This window comes from Sylvia atricapilla, chromosome 6 (assembly GCF_009819655.1).
Source record: "Sylvia atricapilla isolate bSylAtr1 chromosome 6, bSylAtr1.pri, whole genome shotgun sequence".
Lineage (NCBI taxonomy): Eukaryota > Metazoa > Chordata > Aves > Passeriformes > Sylviidae > Sylvia > Sylvia atricapilla.
Genome location: NC_089145.1, coordinates 27,953,791 through 27,971,527, shown reverse-complemented (window position 1 = coordinate 27,971,527; position 17,737 = coordinate 27,953,791). Strand labels below are relative to the sequence as shown.

General features: G+C 38.1%; 1 protein-coding gene across 2 annotated transcripts in view; it reads left to right on the top strand.

Annotated features, from left to right (window-relative positions):
• The window catches only part of SIPA1L1 (signal induced proliferation associated 1 like 1), a 138,462-nt gene that overhangs the window by 93,411 nt on the left and 27,314 nt on the right, over positions 1–17,737 (top strand). For both annotated transcript variants that reach the window (XM_066321316.1, XM_066321315.1), the window contains exons 8-11: positions 1,395–1,971; positions 3,074–3,348; positions 6,874–7,149; positions 15,118–15,267. In XM_066321316.1, the coding sequence (XP_066177413.1) occupies positions 1,395–1,971; positions 3,074–3,348; positions 6,874–7,149; positions 15,118–15,267 (1,278 nt within the window). The remainder of the gene's footprint in view (positions 1–1,394; positions 1,972–3,073; positions 3,349–6,873; positions 7,150–15,117; positions 15,268–17,737) is intronic.

Genomic DNA, 17,737 nt, shown 5'->3' with positions numbered 1-17,737 from the left:
CTTGGAGATATGCTGGCATACACTAAGAGGAAATATGACAGTAATGACATCTTTCAAATCAGTTGCCAGAAAATATAATAATAAAATTAAAAAAGGGAAAAAAAGCCCCACCCTGAGCAATTCAAAACAGCGAAAGCAAAACAAACAAACCATGCTACCACTCAAAACCTGAAGACAGGGTTATAGATTGGGTGACTTAATTTTTAGTTTTGGTGTTCCTGTATGTCCCCTCAAAAGATTTATTCTGAAATCTTAGTTATTGATTTTTGGGGGAGGAGAGTAAACATAATCTCTGATTATGTTTAGAATTCAGATAAAATCAAAATGTGAAAATAATACCAGCCAGCATTCTAAGTGAAACACCACATACTTTTCTAATGTGATCAAGTTTTATCCTATTCTTCTTTATTTCCATTAACATGGTATTTTGGCCAAAGTTAGTTAATGTTTTTCAGATCTAATTACAGATATGTGGCAAATCCTGTTTGAACTTTTGGAGCATTTCTTGTCACAAAAGTATCGAAGTAGAGTTTCAGTCTCTTAGGATAGTTTGCCAAGTGAATGACACTGGATTGCAATGTCAGATCTTCAGTGGTTCCAAACAATTCTCATCTGATTTAAATCAAAAGAGAATTGACAATTGAGAATAGCTAAGCCAATCCCTGTTGCCTAAAGCAATATTACTGTCAGTCCATCACTTGGTACTGGAACTAAAAGGAGTTGAAAAAGAACATATCTGTTTCTACTGTGTATCTCTGAACTTCTCAGAAGCTTCTTATTTCTGCTATTTTTGGAGTCATCTTCAATCATTGGCATGCAATATCAGCAAGTGAGTTTTCAGTCCAGAAATGTAAAACAGTAGTGTGATGTATATATGCATTCAGTCACCAGATTTTCTCAGTGGAACTGGCCTTGTGAGATGATTTCATTGCCTTTATCTTTTTAATGTGTTCATTTAATCTATATTTCTAGTGTTGATTATACATTTGGCACTGCTTTCAGATGAGTCTTTCAGCATTAAGTAGTTACATTCTAAACTAGCCTTTCTAATAATGATAGCTAGAAATTTTCTTTTTATACTAAAACCAAACAAAGCTCAAAACTGCCATACGTGAGTGATTACTTAGTTTAAAAAATTGCTACAGTTTTGTATTTGAAGCTCTTTTATAGCTTGTGGGACTGGGAAGGTCTCAAAAATGCCTATATGCAAAAAGTGACCTTCTGCTTATACAGTAAAGGGGGCATAGCCTCCACACTGGCAACATTAATATGTAAATTTAATCATATTTCTGAGAAAAGAAAAATTGAGGGAATGTATTGTCTTTAAGCAAAAACTGCTGAATTTGCCTAGAGTGAAACACTCTGATTCTTCCTTGTCCTTTTATTTCATTTAGTGTTGCTGTGACAAGATCCAGAGATGTACCATCCTTTGGCCCACCTATTCCAAAAGGTGTCACGTTTCCTAAATCAAATGTGTTCAGGGACTTCTTGCTAGCCAAAGTCATTAATGCAGAGAATGCTGCTCATAAATCAGAAAAGTTCCGCGCGATGGCCACCAGGACCCGGCAAGAGTACTTGAAAGACTTGGCAGAGAAGAATGTCACCAACACACCCATTGACCCTTCTGGCAAGTTCCCCTTCATCTCACTTGCTTCAAAAAAGAAGGAAAAGTCCAAACCATATCCAGGAGCAGAGATCTATAGTTCTGGTGCTATTGTCTGGAGTGTCCATGCAAAAGACTACAGCAAGGGTATGGAAATAGACTGTCTCCTAGGCATCTCTAATGAGTTTGTAGTCCTCATTGAGCAGGACACAAAAAGCGTGGTATTCAATTGCTCCTGTCGAGATGTGATAGGGTGGACTTCAACCGACACAAATATCAAAATATTCTATGAGAGAGGTGAATGTGTTTCTTTGGAGAGCTTCATCAGCAACATTGATGACATCAAAGAGATCGTCAAAAGGCTGGAGGTTAGAATGTGTTCTCTTGTTTGGTTCCCCTTCTTTGCTTTCTCCTCTCACCCTTCGGCCAAGTAAAGCTTCAATTTAAATAGTGCCTGGGATTCCTAAAACTGTTTAAATTGTTTATCATGAAATTTAAAAGGATTTCGCTGCTTCTGTTTCTCAAAGCTGAATATTGCTTTCACTTTTATCAGATATCAGCTGGTCTCAGCTGGCTGTGTTTGTGTGAAAAATGTGTTAATATATTAAAAAGACTGGATCCTTCAGATGCATAAGTTGCTCCCACACAAGTACACAAGTGTCACATTATTTCTTCTCCTTGTTTTCCTTCCCTTTCTCTGTTTCATAGGCTTGCTGTATCTGGTTTCAAATGAATCTACAATATCTTTCAGACTAACTTATTATGTTGCCAGCAGGGTGCAGTTCCAATCCCCACTGCAACCTTGAGATATTCTCTGAATGCATGTGATAAACTAAAAATGCAGTGAATCATGGTATCTCCCCATAAAACATCTGTCCATGCTCATTTTATATCCAATTAAGTTATGAAAGAATGTGCTACATTTCACTCTCTTTCCTGTAAATTCACAACTGTAGTTGTATAACAACTAGAAAAAAAAGGAAACCTAAGCCTTATTAAATTGCTCTTGATGATATTCATGCTTGTGGTAAATGGAAGAGTTGGCATAGTCCCCAGTTTACTGTGCTTAGTAGCTGCATGCTACCACATTCTGACTAAAAAAAGTAATTTTGCCGTTTTCTGAGAGCCAGAAATGGAGAATGTTTTTTGGTTACTAAAGTGTAAAAGACAGAGGTGCTTGTGTAACTCCATGTGGTTTTCTGTTGTGTGCTGCCATGTATCTTCTAAAATTCCTGTGGTTGCAGTAAAAATTCCAAGGCAGAACTTGAGTAACCAGATTCTACTGAAAATATTAGTTTGAGCAACAAGACTCATTTCAGCAGATTATGTACCTAGGACTGCAATATGTATCCCTAGATCATGTCCCACCACGATCCTTGAGAGTTGCTTATTCAAAACTTGAGCCCCTAAAACTCTGTTAGCCCAGGACGTGTCTCAGTGCATTAAATTCTGTCTCCATTTCAACTGCAGCTCGTGACCAAGGGCTGTGAAACAGTGGAGATGACTCTGCGCAGGAACGGCCTGGGCCAGCTGGGTTTCCACGTGAACTACGAGGGCATCGTGGCGGACGTGGAGCCCTACGGCTACGCCTGGCAGGCGGGGCTGCGCCAGGGCAGCCGCCTGGTGGAGATCTGCAAGGTGGCCGTGGCCACCCTGAGCCACGAGCAAATGATCGATCTGCTCAGGACATCAGTTACGGTCAAGGTCGTCATCGTCCCTCCCTATGAGGACTGCACGCCGCGCAGGTATTCTGCAGTAGCTGTGTTTGCTCTGAAACTGTACCTTGTTTTGTGGGAAGGACCGCCACAGAGTGTTAGCCTCCAAAAAAATGTGGTATGATTATAATACAGCATCCAATATTTTCAGGCTGGAAGGGGAGAGCAGGAAAAACTGCCCATATTCAGTCTCCATGCCCCCCAAATATTCATTGAACACTAAAATACAGTAATGCGTCTGAAGAATTTCATGTAACCATGGAATTTAACATGGAAATTGAACGCCTTTTTAGTCATAATGGTATGTTTAGCATGCATCCAAATTGATTGTACATGTTCCTGCCCGCTTTCCCATTTGCTGATAGTTTGTAATGCTTGTGGATATAATTTTTGAAAGCTAGGAATGGACTTACATGCTTCTATTTTCACAATAAGGGTTTGTGAGTGTTTGTCAAAGGTATGGATCTGGCCAGAGAAATTGTTGCACATGGTCACATGGTAATTCTTTACTCCATAGATCCTGTTGCCTCTCTCTCATTTCCCATCTGTATTAAGCCTGAAGCTCATGTCAGTTATATTGCTGCTTTTATAGTTTAAAACTGTTGTTTCATCAGAAATGAGCAGTAATGTGTGTTGTTTTTCTTAAACTGGACATTAAGTCCCTCCATTTTTCCTGAATTCCCACTTAAGCTTTTGTAATTTTTATGAATTCTCAGTGTTGTCTGTAGCCTTCAGCCACATCACTAAGTTTCATTGCATGTTTCTGACAGCCTGTATTTGTATCCTAGAAATGCTGCTATATGATTAAAATGGAATTATGTTTAATAGAATAAATTTCCCTGCAGGCTAGCTCAAGGCTTGAGATAGGTTTGCCAAAAGCAAGTACAGTTACCAAAGTTCAAAGGGTCTTTGGAGTGAGAGACCACGAGACCATTTTTGCAGTGCTCTTTTTTAATCAGTCTATACCTTTAGAAGTGTAATGGCTAAATCTTTGTATACTTAAGGCTGGAGCTGAATTTTAACACATATTTATTATATTGATACAAAATTTTCTCTGAGAAAAGACCTGGTACTTGTATAAAAGAAAAATCCAGGTTTGTTTTTACTGTAAGCAACATGAACTCCTTTTGTAAATGCTAGCAAAAGGAGCAGAGAGAAAAGGAGTTTTATTTGTCCTTTAGTTGTCAGTGGGAAATTGAATACATGTCAGGGATTAAAATGAGTAGTGGCATAAGGTCACTCATGAGATATTTGGAAAGCTTTTGTGCAGTATTTAGCAACCCGAGCAAATGGAAAGTTCAGCTGCAATCATCATGAAACGATTATAGGAGAAAAATCAGTGTGGAAAGCACAGATCCTATTATTTCTGAACTAAATTAAGTACAGCCAAAACAAGCTTACGTTTAGTGTATCCAAACCCATATCAGTACGAGAAATGACTGCACTTTTTGAAATACTGTACTCAGAGTTTTGTTGTTGCTGTCTAATGTTCATGGTGGTTAATGCTAGTTATAAAATTCCATAAAGCAACTTCTGATCCCCCCGTTTTTTCTATCCAAAATCATACAAAGTTCAAGAACTGTGTCTTGAATTTGTAGCTATCCTACATGTATTATTAGATACTTGAGTTAACTATTTGCAGAAAGCAATTTCTCTTTTGGCAATCAGTTTTCTGCAATTTGGAGTTCTTTCTTTGTGTTCTCTGGAGGTCACTGAGTATTTCTGCAGTAATTTCTGCAGACCATAACTAAAATGAAGGTGCCTTCTGCATGGAATACTACATTCACATGAGAAGCAGTCCCTATCCTAATAAATCGGTTGGCATGAAATTGGAGGAAGATCTGCAGTTAGATAAGCTGACTTGGCAACAGGCACATATACAAAGTCATTAGGAGATGCAGAAAATATATCCAAATATCCAAATTCATGTTCTCATGCCCTGTGCAGAGGCAGGCCTTGTTGTGGTTAGGTCTCTATTAAAACATTGCCACTGAACTCATTTAGTGGACTGATTGCTGACCTTGAAGCTAAGGACACAGCATTAAGAGGAAATTGTGCATTTGTGCTTGTTAAACTGTAAGTATGTTGAAGGGGGAGAAGAGAAACCCAAACTAAGTATGTAAGCACTAGGGAAAGAATAGCAGAGATGTAGAAAAGGAAGAGAAAAGAAAAAATGAAGGCTGTCAATATTGTAGTTCAGTTGTGTGTGGCCTTACCTGCTGATCATCCTGTCTGCTGGGTAGTGGATCCCATCAGAGTGGCCTGGGAGACTTACTGGGAAAGCTGACCTACATGTGCTTCAGAAGCATACCTCATGCCTTTCAACTGATAATTCAATTTAGACATCAAGACTAGAGGGTACACCAGCCTAAAACCACAAAATGAGTGTATTGTGGGCAGCAAGACCTCAGCAATGATTGCTTCACTTTGTCTGTTCTTATTAGACTGCACAACTTGCTTATGTCAGCATGGCCAGATAACACGTTCTGTCTTGTTTTTTGTTTTTGCAGGGAAGAGATACTAATATTTCTCACATCTAATGGTGTAATTGCTTAGAGGAAGAGCTATGGGTTCAAAATTTTGCACTGATTTTTTATTTTTGTTTGCATTAGTGAGTGATGTATGTAGATGAAATAATCATGAATAAAAAATACTCAATTAGTATTCACTCAGATATATACGTTTGTCAAGAGAAATACCAAAATTATCCTTACTGAAGCAGAATATCACATCTTTTTTCCAAGTGCCTCATTTGAAATGTATGCTGGAGCTTGTCCTGCTTTTTATGTAGGCTGTATTAGCTTATGTCCTGTTCTAGTCAGCTTTTTATGCAGTGCTGCTCCTCAGGAAGCAATGGGCATCTTTGGGGTTTGGCATCTACAGTTTCTAGCAAGTCTTTTCATAGTCTTCACATTTATCAGCTGAAGTATTCCAAAACCAAAAGTGTTTGAAAGTTATGTATAGTGCCTTATTTCATGTGACTCTTGTCTTTTAATGTCTGTGTATCAGAAAGGTCTGTCTCAAAAAGAACAAATGTTTCAGGTCTTGTCTGGGTGCAGGTAAGTTCTGAAGCCCATGGCTTTTTCAAGAAGGGGAGATACCCTTCTAACATCTTTTTAGCTTTTGTAGCCCAGTAATCAGATGAAGAGTTATCAACATGACCAACTGGAATGTTGGAATGGATGGCTATAAACTCCTCTAGAGGGATAGACAAGGACAAGCATTGGTTTAGGGAGTGTTTGATTGTCTAGGGGCTTCAGTGGTGATGACCATAGGGTTGTTAATGGGTGAGAATCAAAGGGAAAGGCCAACAAGGCAGATTCCATGGTAGTCTGTTGTTGATTGCTCACCAGGACAAAGAGGAAGACTCTCACCATCACTAGTCCTTATTCTTATTCAAGCCTTCTAAAATTTCTTAAATAAATATTTCTTAAAAGGAAAATATCATACTTTCATAGAATTGATTCAGCTTCTGTCTTCAGATTTCTCTACTTGTGAACAGGACGTCTTTTTTAAAATTTTTTATAGCTGCAAATTAAATTTCTTCATTTCCAGGAGTTCTTCAGAAAACTACCGTATGCCAGTGATGGAGTACAAAGTGAATGAAGGGATGCCATATGAATTCAAATTTCCCTTCAGAAATAATAATAAATGGCAGAGAAATGCAAGCAAAGGACAGGGACCTCATGTGGCTCAGGTACCATCTCAAATCCAAAGTCCAGTACCATCTAGGATTAGCTCTGGAAAAGGAGAAGGAAAAATACCACCCCCAGAACGAGCCAACATTCCTCGAAGCATCTCCAGTGATGGGCGCCCGTTGGAGAGCCGGAGGTACGTGTCTTTTTCACAAATGGTTTTTCATTGCTGCTCTGAATCTTGCCTGGAAAAATTCACAGGGGTTTTATCTAAGTATCTGAAGACTACTTTAATCTTGGTTTTAATTAGTCAAAAGACAACATGACTATGAGTGAAACAATAGTCAAAAGGAAATATCTTTCCCGGTATGATTAACAACAAAATGAAGCATGCTGGGATGTTTCCCTGTGTTGGATGGTATTCTGAAACTGCTGTATTGTTATTTAAGTTTTAAATTACAGTCAGAGTTTTAGAGCTAAGTGTTCATGAACTTCTGCATTTTGAGAAAGTAAATCAAAAATTTATCTTGTTCATAGGCTTAGTGGAATCGCCTGAAGCACCCAAGGCAGAAATAGTATCTGACAGGGTTTTTAGCAAGAGAATTCTGACTAGTACAGAAAGCAAATTTATCTGACTGGGGAGTGTTCAGACATTTTAGACTAGAGGAGAAATTGTTCTAAGTTTGGATTTCTCCAGGGTGGTTTGGGGTTTGTTGTTGTTTTTGGAGCCCTTTAAACAAGAAAGCGTTTATTAGGGTAACGATACCAGGTCCATCATGACACAGTATTTGCGTTCTTTCATGGAAGATGTATTTGATCGCATTCAGATGAACTGTTGTTGTTTTGATTATCTATACAAATCTGTTCCTGCATTTGCAATGAGATATGTGGAAGGAAGCAAGTTAATAGCTTGTATTTCTTATTTTGGACAATTCCTTAGGGGGGAAAAAATTAGATAGGTTCTGATTATCTTTGTGGATGAAAAATATAAAGCAGTTATAACAAGATGCATATTGTAGAAAATGTGAAGGACAGTTCTAATGAAATAACTTAAGTGTCTTTTTCACGTCCTGAAGAACTGGGGATGGAAAAACATGTTCAGAAGTGGTACAGCCAAGACCAAAAAAACTACAAAGGTGAAATTGAAACTTCTGTGTTGATACCCTGTTGGAAAATTGCAGTGGTTGCTAAGGACTTAATGTTTTTACTTTCTTTTTTCTTAAATATATACTTTAAAAGCTCCTGTCTGTGGGAGTTGGAAAAAAAAACCTGCGACACTGAAGGCACTAGTAATTTCACAGACAACCTGACTGGATTGCCTGTTAAAAAAGGTTGCAGAAGCCACTGAAATAGTGGACTTGATTCTCAAATGGTTTATTTGGACCAGCAAAAAAACTGCATGGCTACAGGCTATATCTGCCTGTTAGAGCTGGAGACAGGCAGATGCTGACCTGGAAGGAACAGCAGCTGAGCTGGTGGTGTTTTTTGCTTTTTCCAGGGCTGAACAATCTCCTTATGTAGTTCCAGAAGGCATAGTAATACCTGGGAAAAGCTTAAGGCAGTGACAGACTATCAGATGCCATTGAGGTGCTGTTTTTTCCAGACGCTTCCATCTCGTCACTGTATTAACCAGAGATCCTGGGAGCAGTCGTGAGTTGGCTTGTGTCAGAGAGAGAGCCTTTGGCTGCCCTGAGAGAAGGGCTACTAACAACTGTGTGTGCCTTGTGCATAAAAGTGTGTATGGGCAACATCATACACCTAAGGCATTCAAGATTTACCCAGTCCCCTAGAGGGGGTTATGGCCTGATAAATGTTTGCAAAGTGAAAATTACGTTTTCTTAGTCAGTATTTGTTTTCAAAAAGGGAAACGTTGACTTTTCATTTCCTTCATTTTTCAGGGCGTGTAGCTGTTGTTTTGGGTTTTTTTCCCCTCTAGGCATTCTTTTAAGTATTCTTTTTATTATTATTCAAAAAGGGTTCTGTTGGACCTTTCATCCTTAAAAGTATATTACAAAGTAGCTTTTAGATTTCACTGGGAATTTTTCTGGATGCTTGAAAAATGTCTTCTTTCATCTTTCTGGTCTGCTAAATATGTTTGTCTTGGATGAATCAAGTTTAAATATATCATCACTTGCATAAGGTTAATGTCTTAGTTTAAGTGAAGAAATACATTTTTGTCATTTTAAAGAAATGCAGCAGTGGGGAAAACCTCAACAGTAAGCTCACTGCAAGACTCATTTGTCTTTTCTCTACATGATAAAATAAAGCTTTGCTTTTCAGGAAGCTCAGATACTACTTATTGTGTAGAGTCTTAAAATCAACAAAGGTGAATTTTTCAAAGCCCTCGTAACTACTGTCTCATTTGGTTTTTCACCACTAGTTTTCATATTTACCCTAAGGAACACTGAGGAGGCGGTGCTGAAATCCATGCATGTTTCTGGTGCAGGCAGCAGTGATGGTGCTCTGCTGTGCCTTGCTCCCTTTAGTCCATTTAAATATGTTAGAAATAAACAAAATCTGCATAACCAGTCTTGAGAACAGGAGGATTTCACTTCATATTCTTCATATCGTCCCCCCATAGAGACTGCTGTTGTAGGTGAGAGTATGTTGCTTGACAATCCCTCATTCTGAGAAGGAAGACAAATTCCCAGTCCTGTGTCTAATCAGCAGAGTACTTAAATTTGCTTTATTTGGGTTGTCTTCATTTATGCAACTTACTAGTTTATTTTCCCTGATCTTCACAGTGCCTGGATCTTTGAACGTAGTCCTTATTGATATAGTGTGTATTTTTAGGTAGGAAAAATAACCCAGAACTTTATAATATATACATCTTTATACATCTTAAATTAAATCTCTAATATTACTGCAATATTAAGACTGAAAAATCTAATAATATAAATTCAATAAATCCCAAGTTATTTCACAATGTTGATTAATTTATATGGGATACTATATAGCCTATAACCCATAATGACTATCAGAAGGATATGTTAAAAAAACCCAACAATAAACCACATATGCTTGAAGTAAACCAGAGCTAATGTTATTGGAGAACATGTAATTATAGAGCTTGATTCTTATGTTTATTTCCCTCCCTCTTCACAGTTTTCGGGGGTTTTGTACACTTTGTTTCCACATTCTATCAAGAAACAATGTGCAAGGAAAGGAGAGGAGATAATGGTTGATAATAATCTGTTCTTAATTAATTTATCATAAACTGGAACCAGTTTTAACTAAAACTTGATCTGACAGACATTTGAAACAGTGTAGAAATCAGTGATTAAAGCATGTTGAAGACCCAGGTCTGGACTTAAGCACTTTAATCTGCAGTTGAGTACTGTTGGATGAAAGCTCAGCGCTCTTAACTAGAAAATTTCTGAGCACAGTCAGTATTTTAAACCAAATGAAGAACTGAATTACGGCATGACTGTGGTGACACACTGGCAGTAAAGCTCCACAGTATGGAAGTATTAGAACAATATCATTGCTTGTGTTTATGTCCTGTTGAGGACTTTGAAGCACAGTCTTGCCCTAAGACTCCATGCTGATTTGAATGATGCCATGTAGTCAGTGATAGTAATTATGCCAGTTGTAGTTTATAGGTTAATTCCTGCAGGTGGATTCTATTTTAAACTGTTCCCATATTACCTAAAAATCCTAATCTGCTGCAGTTTATCTTGGATCAGTGGCATTTTCCTGAATATAAGCAGGTGTCTGTGCTCATCTTGCCACCTGTCAAGTCAGCGTTATAGTACACGCACTGCCGACCTCACAGGCTTTGGAGATTTGTTATTTAAATGTTCTCATATAACATTCTTCAAATCAGAACATGTACTAACATGAGATTGTATTCCACACGCTTCCTACCAACTCCGGGACCTGGAGGTGGATGTAGCAATGGAAAAATCAACGGTTTGTTGGTATGCATGGCTGCGTGACCAAACTCTTATGATGTAAAAACATCTGAGAAGAGCCATGCTGTGTCACGTCAAGATTTGGTCTTTCTTGTTTGACAAGGGCCGTCAATGTGGACCAGGGAAAAGCGTAAGAAATGCTTACAAGTGTAAAGGAAGACTCGCTACGAGGTCTGTCAGTCCTTTGGCTGTCTGCTGTGTAAGATTGTCTGTGGCTGGTATCCCTTCATTCAGGTTCCTGCTAATTGGTCTCTTGGTAGTTGTAGACCTCCTACTTGTTCTTTTGTTGTGAGGGATAGTGAGTAATCACTGTTTGCTTGGTCCAGTGTAATCCGTGTTTGGATGAAGTGAAGCAGAGAGGATAAGTTTCTCTGTAATCCCTGGAGCCACAGAGTTTGTTCAGAGTGTCTTCATACACAAACTCTTCTATACTTCTGGTGTCCCACTGTTTTCTGAAAGGTGATGATCAAATTAGAAACCAAAAACTTGAGAAGATACAGCATGATAGCATAATTGCAATTTCTGTTTCGTTCACTCTCCCCTTCCTCAAAATTGCTGGGTTTTTTTCCTTTTTGAATGGAATGGATTGGCTTCCTTTAAACATGAGAGCATTTGATACAGTGTTTGCAGGGAATTGTGGCTTGCAGTATTATTAGGATTGTAAAACTCAAACACATGGAAGGTAAGTATGCCAGAATTAAGATTTGCTGTGCTGTTTTTTTCAGAATTCTTGTGTTACTGTGTATTCAGATGCTGCTTTTGATTCAATTACAAGAATTTCTTTTAATAGAGGACATCTGCCTCATTCAATTCACACAGTGGATGCAGCTCATTAAAGAAGAGCTATTTAATTATTTTTTTTTCCTCTTCATTACTCTGTCCCTTACATACTGGATGACATTCAAATCCTTGTAAAGATGCCATTACTAATTCCCTTCTAAGCTTTACAGTGGCACCCATTACTACTGTTTCTGAATGCTTCATGGGTATTAATTAAACTTACTTTTCAAATCTCTTGTATGAGAAGAGATGTCTTTGGCCCTCTTCAGATTAAGAACAAAGGTAAAGAGATAAATTATGTTCTAATCATTTGTTCTGCTTATTTTGGCCATCTCATATTTGGAACCATGCCCAGCATTGTTAATATTTTATATATTCAAATTATAGCCTCAGTTGACTTCAGCTGCTTTAGGAAGATTTCAGCTCAGACATACAGTGGGCCTTGGAATCAAACAAGGCCTTTGAAAAATTAAAATTAGCTTCAACAAGTGAAAAGTTGTCATTAACAAATACAGTAGTGGTCACACTGGACTGCTCCAGCAAGCGCAAAGTAAGAATTCAGTTTCCCAAGTCAGCACTGTCTGTGTAAGGCCATTTTTCCTCTTCTTAAAGCCTGACCCTCCTTTGCTTCTGAGCTCTGTAGCTCTTGCCAGTGTTGTAGCACAATATGTTGTACAGCACAACTGTGCCTGTACAGTTTTACAGGAAAAGGCACCTGTGTATGAGCTTGTAATTAGACTGCCTTGGGCCATAGGCACAGTCACCTAGACTGACCTTTTTTTATGAAGTGTGTACTACATAACTATGCATACTGAATATGTGGGGAAAATTACAGCTAATGACATGGAAATTAATTTATTAAGAGCAAGATGGATGCTTTCAATGTCTATGTTGTCATATTAAACAAAATAAATGTATGCCCATTCCACTCACTGACTTCACAAAAGGTTATGTTCTTCCCATAGTTGGCAAGACTCAACCAGTTCTTTCAGGATGAACTAGATCTGTTAGAACTAAATCATGCATGGGATAATCCCAGTTCAATTGTCTGCAATGTAATTGTATCTGTTTAATGTAATGGACGCTTGGCCTATTTTTAAATTCAGTTGTGGGACTCATGCACTTAACCATTTTGGCATTTCTTCTTAAGACTCTTTTGCAATAGATAAGAGCTTGCTTTAGTATGGTTTTTAATTATAAATAAAAGACAGGCTTAGATTATCTTAGCTATAGGGGCATACTGTTAGTGTAACACAATACACCTTTTGTCTTGGGAAGTGCCTTTCATCAAAAGATTTCAAAGCAGCTCATAAAGTCAATTTGAACTAATTTGCTCTAAAGTTCTTTTCTCTGATATGTTTTACACAAAATGAAATGTCTTATAGTATTAGTGTGTTTTAGTGCAATTGTGAACAGTACTAACAAAAGATATACTTCTGCTTCAAATAAAAGAATGTCCGACCTGACTGGTTGTTCATTTCTATTGTTCAGACCACATTTATAATACAATTTTGTTTGCCCTCAAGGTCTTTCATCTTTGTAAATGAGTTAGAACTCTATGACATAGTTCTGAAATCTTGATTTTCCTTCTGAACAGTGCTGTCACTTTTGGTAAGGCATAGGAAGTAAAGAAAAGGCATAGCTGAATCTGAAATGAAAATGTAAGCATTTTTTAACAGGAAATAATTTTAAAGAAATTATTTGAGAAGTAATTTGTTCCTGTGCCATCAATTCTAAATTAGTTTTGGGAAAAAAAAGGTCATACTTTTAAACTGTGTATTGCTCTGCAAGCATAACTGAGTTTGAATGTATGTACCTTTATAGGTGAGCAAATGCATTTTGCCAAACCATTTTTTTTTTCTTTTTATAGGAGTGCTTCTGGGAAAACAAACTGCTTGGCTTATGGGTCCCCAAGTTTTCAAGTCTTCAACCATGTTCTTTGCAATCAAATATTTCAGAATTGTTGCTTGATAAATGTTGGATAAGTTAAAATACGTATGGTAGACTAGAAAGGCATTACTGGATTTGGTGTAGTACTTACCATGGTCAGTCTTTATCTAGTTCCTTTTTTGTTTCAGAACAAGAGTTCCTATTAATTATATGCACCTCATGAAATTCCAGGTGATGAAGATGTTTGATCCAGTCCTATTGCTCTCTTTTCATTTTAAGGTTTTGTTAGTTTACTGCTTTTATGCTAAGTATTTAGGAGGCCAATGCACATTTGATATAAATGTAAATATAAGTATATATACACACACTGTTTCAATATATACACATACATAAGGAACATGAATCAGTTCAATGGTGGTTTTTTATTTTTCAAAAGATTTTTTTAACTTCTCAAGTTTTTACAGGGTTGTGGTGAGAGCTAATTCAAAATCTGCCTCTCCTTTGGAGTTACAGATTAAATGGCTAGGCTAAGATCTTTTAAATCCCCGGACCCTAGTTGGGTGCTGAGGCAACTGTCTATATGCTTCACTGAAGTAATTATCTATTTTTCAAATACTAAGTTATTTCGCTTGTGCAAATTATAGTGTTTTTCCTAGATAAAATGAATAAAGACTTTTGTTCACAGTAGGAGTTTGATGTTTGTGAATGGCATAACTCAAACTTAACTTGAATTGCTGCAAAAGTTTTGAATAGGCTTCAGTCACAACTGAGTAGAACAAAGAAGCAGCCAACAGCAGTGAATTCTGCTGGGGTTTGGGAAACAAAATGCACAAGGCTAGCAGTTATCTAAAAAAGCCTTTGATTACAGAACAGGATATGACTTGGGCAGTATAAGCTTGCTGCTTGCAGCCATTCTGCCCAGCTGCATGTGTTGCAGTTATAGACTATTTATTTGCTGTATGGTTATTCTGAATGGTGAAGATTGCATGTGGTTCAGGTCTGTGTTTTCAAACAGAGTTCTCTATCTGTTAAGATAGTTTTAATTAAAACTGTTAAGATTTTAGGGGAGAATTTTAAAGTGGTGTGTATAGATTGCATTGCATTTTTTTAATCCTTGTGTTTTAATGTGGACAAGTTGAGTGGCATAGAGGTAAGCTTGATACTCTTGGAAGAGTTTGCATAGGCATCTCACAACAGTTTAAATTCCAGGCAAGAGTGTGCTGAGAATTAGAAATATTTTCTTCTATTTGGTATTTTGATGAGGAATGTCATGTTTCATTATTCCTTACAATCAATCTGTAACAACAGACTTCAGAAACCAGAATGTTTTCCTAGTGTGTGCCAGTATTTTCTTCCCACATCTGCCTTCCTTTCTTTCCTCCCATGCATCTAGGTTTTTACAGTTGATTTTTCGTGGTTTCCAGTAGATTAATAGGGGGGAAATGTGTGATCCTTCAACTGATAGGATTTCTGCCATCTCCATGGTGCCACTGCTTGCAGCTGTGGCGGTTTGCAGGGTGTTGTTGAGCATGCCTTGCAGTGTGATCCTGCTGATGTGAGGCTTCCCTTGCTCTGAACAGGCTGTCCCCCGGCTCCGATGTCTACGTCACCGTTTCCTCCATTGCCTTAGCAAGATCGCAGCAGTGCCGGAACTCTCCCAGCAACTTATCCTCCTCGAGTGACACTGGCTCTACTGGAGGCACGTACAGACAAAAATCTATGCCAGAAGGGTAGGCACCAGACTTCTTACATATTCTGTTTTGGCAGAGTAGTGTTCTCTGTTCCGTTTGTTGTAATGTGTACTAAAGGAGTGCTTACCCAGGCTCCTGTCAGCTGTTGTTTACATGCATTAAACCATGGCTGTTGTCAAATATCACTGTCATGCTTCTTGAGAAAGCCAGTTTTAAAAATCCCTTGCTTTCACTTTTACCTTGCAGCCTAACCACTCTCTCTGATCCTAGTCTACAGCTGCTTAGGTTACTACACAGAGGGACTTTTATATATTTATAAACCTTCATTAAATGTGCTGGTTTCGTGTGGCAAATTGCTTCCTTTTACAGGTTTAGATTCCAAAATAAAAGTAGTAATAGTTTACTGACTTTGCAGTCAGTTAATAGTTGAACCAAAGTAGTACTGAGTGCAGCTAGGACTTAGATGTGCAGGCACAAGAGTGCTAATTAATCCACAGCTAACTTCTTTTTCACATATTCACAGTCATTCTGTCTTAAGGCTTCCAACTTTCCAGCAATCTTCGAACTCTGAAGTGTCAGTGTAAGGGGAGACTTGCAGAGGAAGAAATTAAATCTGTATCATTTTCAGAGAGCACCAAAAGGAACAATAAATCAAACATCTCCAATAGAGAAAAAAATAATTGGCAGCAGAAGAGCTGTCCACTACCTTCCAAATTACTTCCTATTGAGAAAATAAAGGGGCAAAACTGCTGATAGTTCACACTGCAAAGCTTCCCTCTGAAGTTTTCTTGAGTACTTTGCAGGTCATTGTGGGTAATTCATTTTGGTTTGGGTCTTTTATAAAGTAGAAATATCTTTCTCTCAGTTTTAAAAAATAAATTGGTAGGATTAAATGCCATTGTCAGGAACTGCTTAGCACAAGGCACTGTCTTTTGCCTCTAGGTGCTCTGTGTCAGTCCAGAGAGCACTGTTCTGAGCATGTGTTTGAAAAATTACTGCTTCTTGCTCCACAGCACTGAAGATTTGTCCTCCCTGTCCTTCCTATAGCTCAGTTTGAGGTTTTATGAAGAGTCAATCTCTTCTCTGCTGCTCACCTTCATGAAGGCTTTGATTCATGACACTATCAGGCCTGCTCTGGTCATTGTTTGTTTGTGCTTAAGTCCTACTGACATTAGGAGATTTGCTCTTAGACCTGTTAAACTTTGCTCTAAAGGAACATTAGATATAGTTGTACCCAGGGCTCTGCAGCTGGAAAAAGGCACTTAACCTCTTTATCCTCTGTAGACTTTCTGGCTCATTCACATCACACCAGCAGCATTTCTGTGTTACCTTGAATTCTGGTGAGCAGCTTGTGCTCCCAATATCGTTTGCTCTTTTCCAACTACGTCATTTGCACTACAAAAAATATATTGCTGCCATATGTCCTTAGACCATCACAACCATGACTGCTTGAGTAAGGAAGGATTTTCAGACACACTTGAAGGTTTGTTTTGAATTGTCCTCAGAGCACACCAGGACCCCTCCTAACCCTTTTCCATCTTTTAAGTTAATTATACACATATGTTCACTACAGCATTCTTCTAGCATTTTGCAATTTCATCAGAGAGGTGTGTCCTAGAAACCTTGACTACACTCTCATTTTGGGATTGAAGTTTTAATTCAGTGCAAGGAAACATAGTTTAAATGGAATAATGAAAGAAACAAATAATACTTGAACTTCGCATGTTCTTTATTGGATGCTCTTTAAAAGAACTCCAATTGCTTAACTCCAACTATTTTACTATTCTATTCTATTCCTATAAGAAAAGCAATTTGCCTCTCATACTGTCCTTGTACACATGTTTTATACTCACTCAGGACTTCCCAAACATCTGCCAGGCTAAATGGCAAGCATGAAAAATGTGATTGTGAAGGAATACTTTTGTTGCCTCAAGAAGCAATTTAATGTCTGTCCCTTTACTAAAAACCACTGCAGTTCCATGTGCATTTTTTGTTGAATTGGTCTGAAAGAGCAGGTTCAGGGCAGCTCTGCAGCAATGTTTGGTGTCCCAGGAAGGGCTGGTCAGCATTACCCTGGATGTGGTGGTAAAATAGGGGAGAGAGATTGTAACATTGAGTTGCTGAGATGTTAAAGAGAATGATGGCCTGAAGTAAGGGCCAAGGGAGAGCCGTGTCCTGGAGGTAATCTTCCAGAGGTAAAGTTCCAGTGTGCTCTAGGTATGTCACTCTGAGATTTTCCCAGTGCAGGAAATCTCAACCTCAACATTTGTGTATGCATTTATTTATTGTTACACAGTGTGACAAAAGGTTTATGAAATTTAACTGACCAGGAGAATGGGTGAGTCCAGCCTCTGTCAGACATTGGTTCAAGTAGTAATTGCTGACTCTAGATTATTGATCCGTGTCCTAAGCTGGGTCTAGGCAGAAACTTCACTTCCTTCAAGAATATCCAGATTGATCTTGATGTGTATATGTGTGTTCTGTATCCTTATGCTGTGTTTTTGTGTTT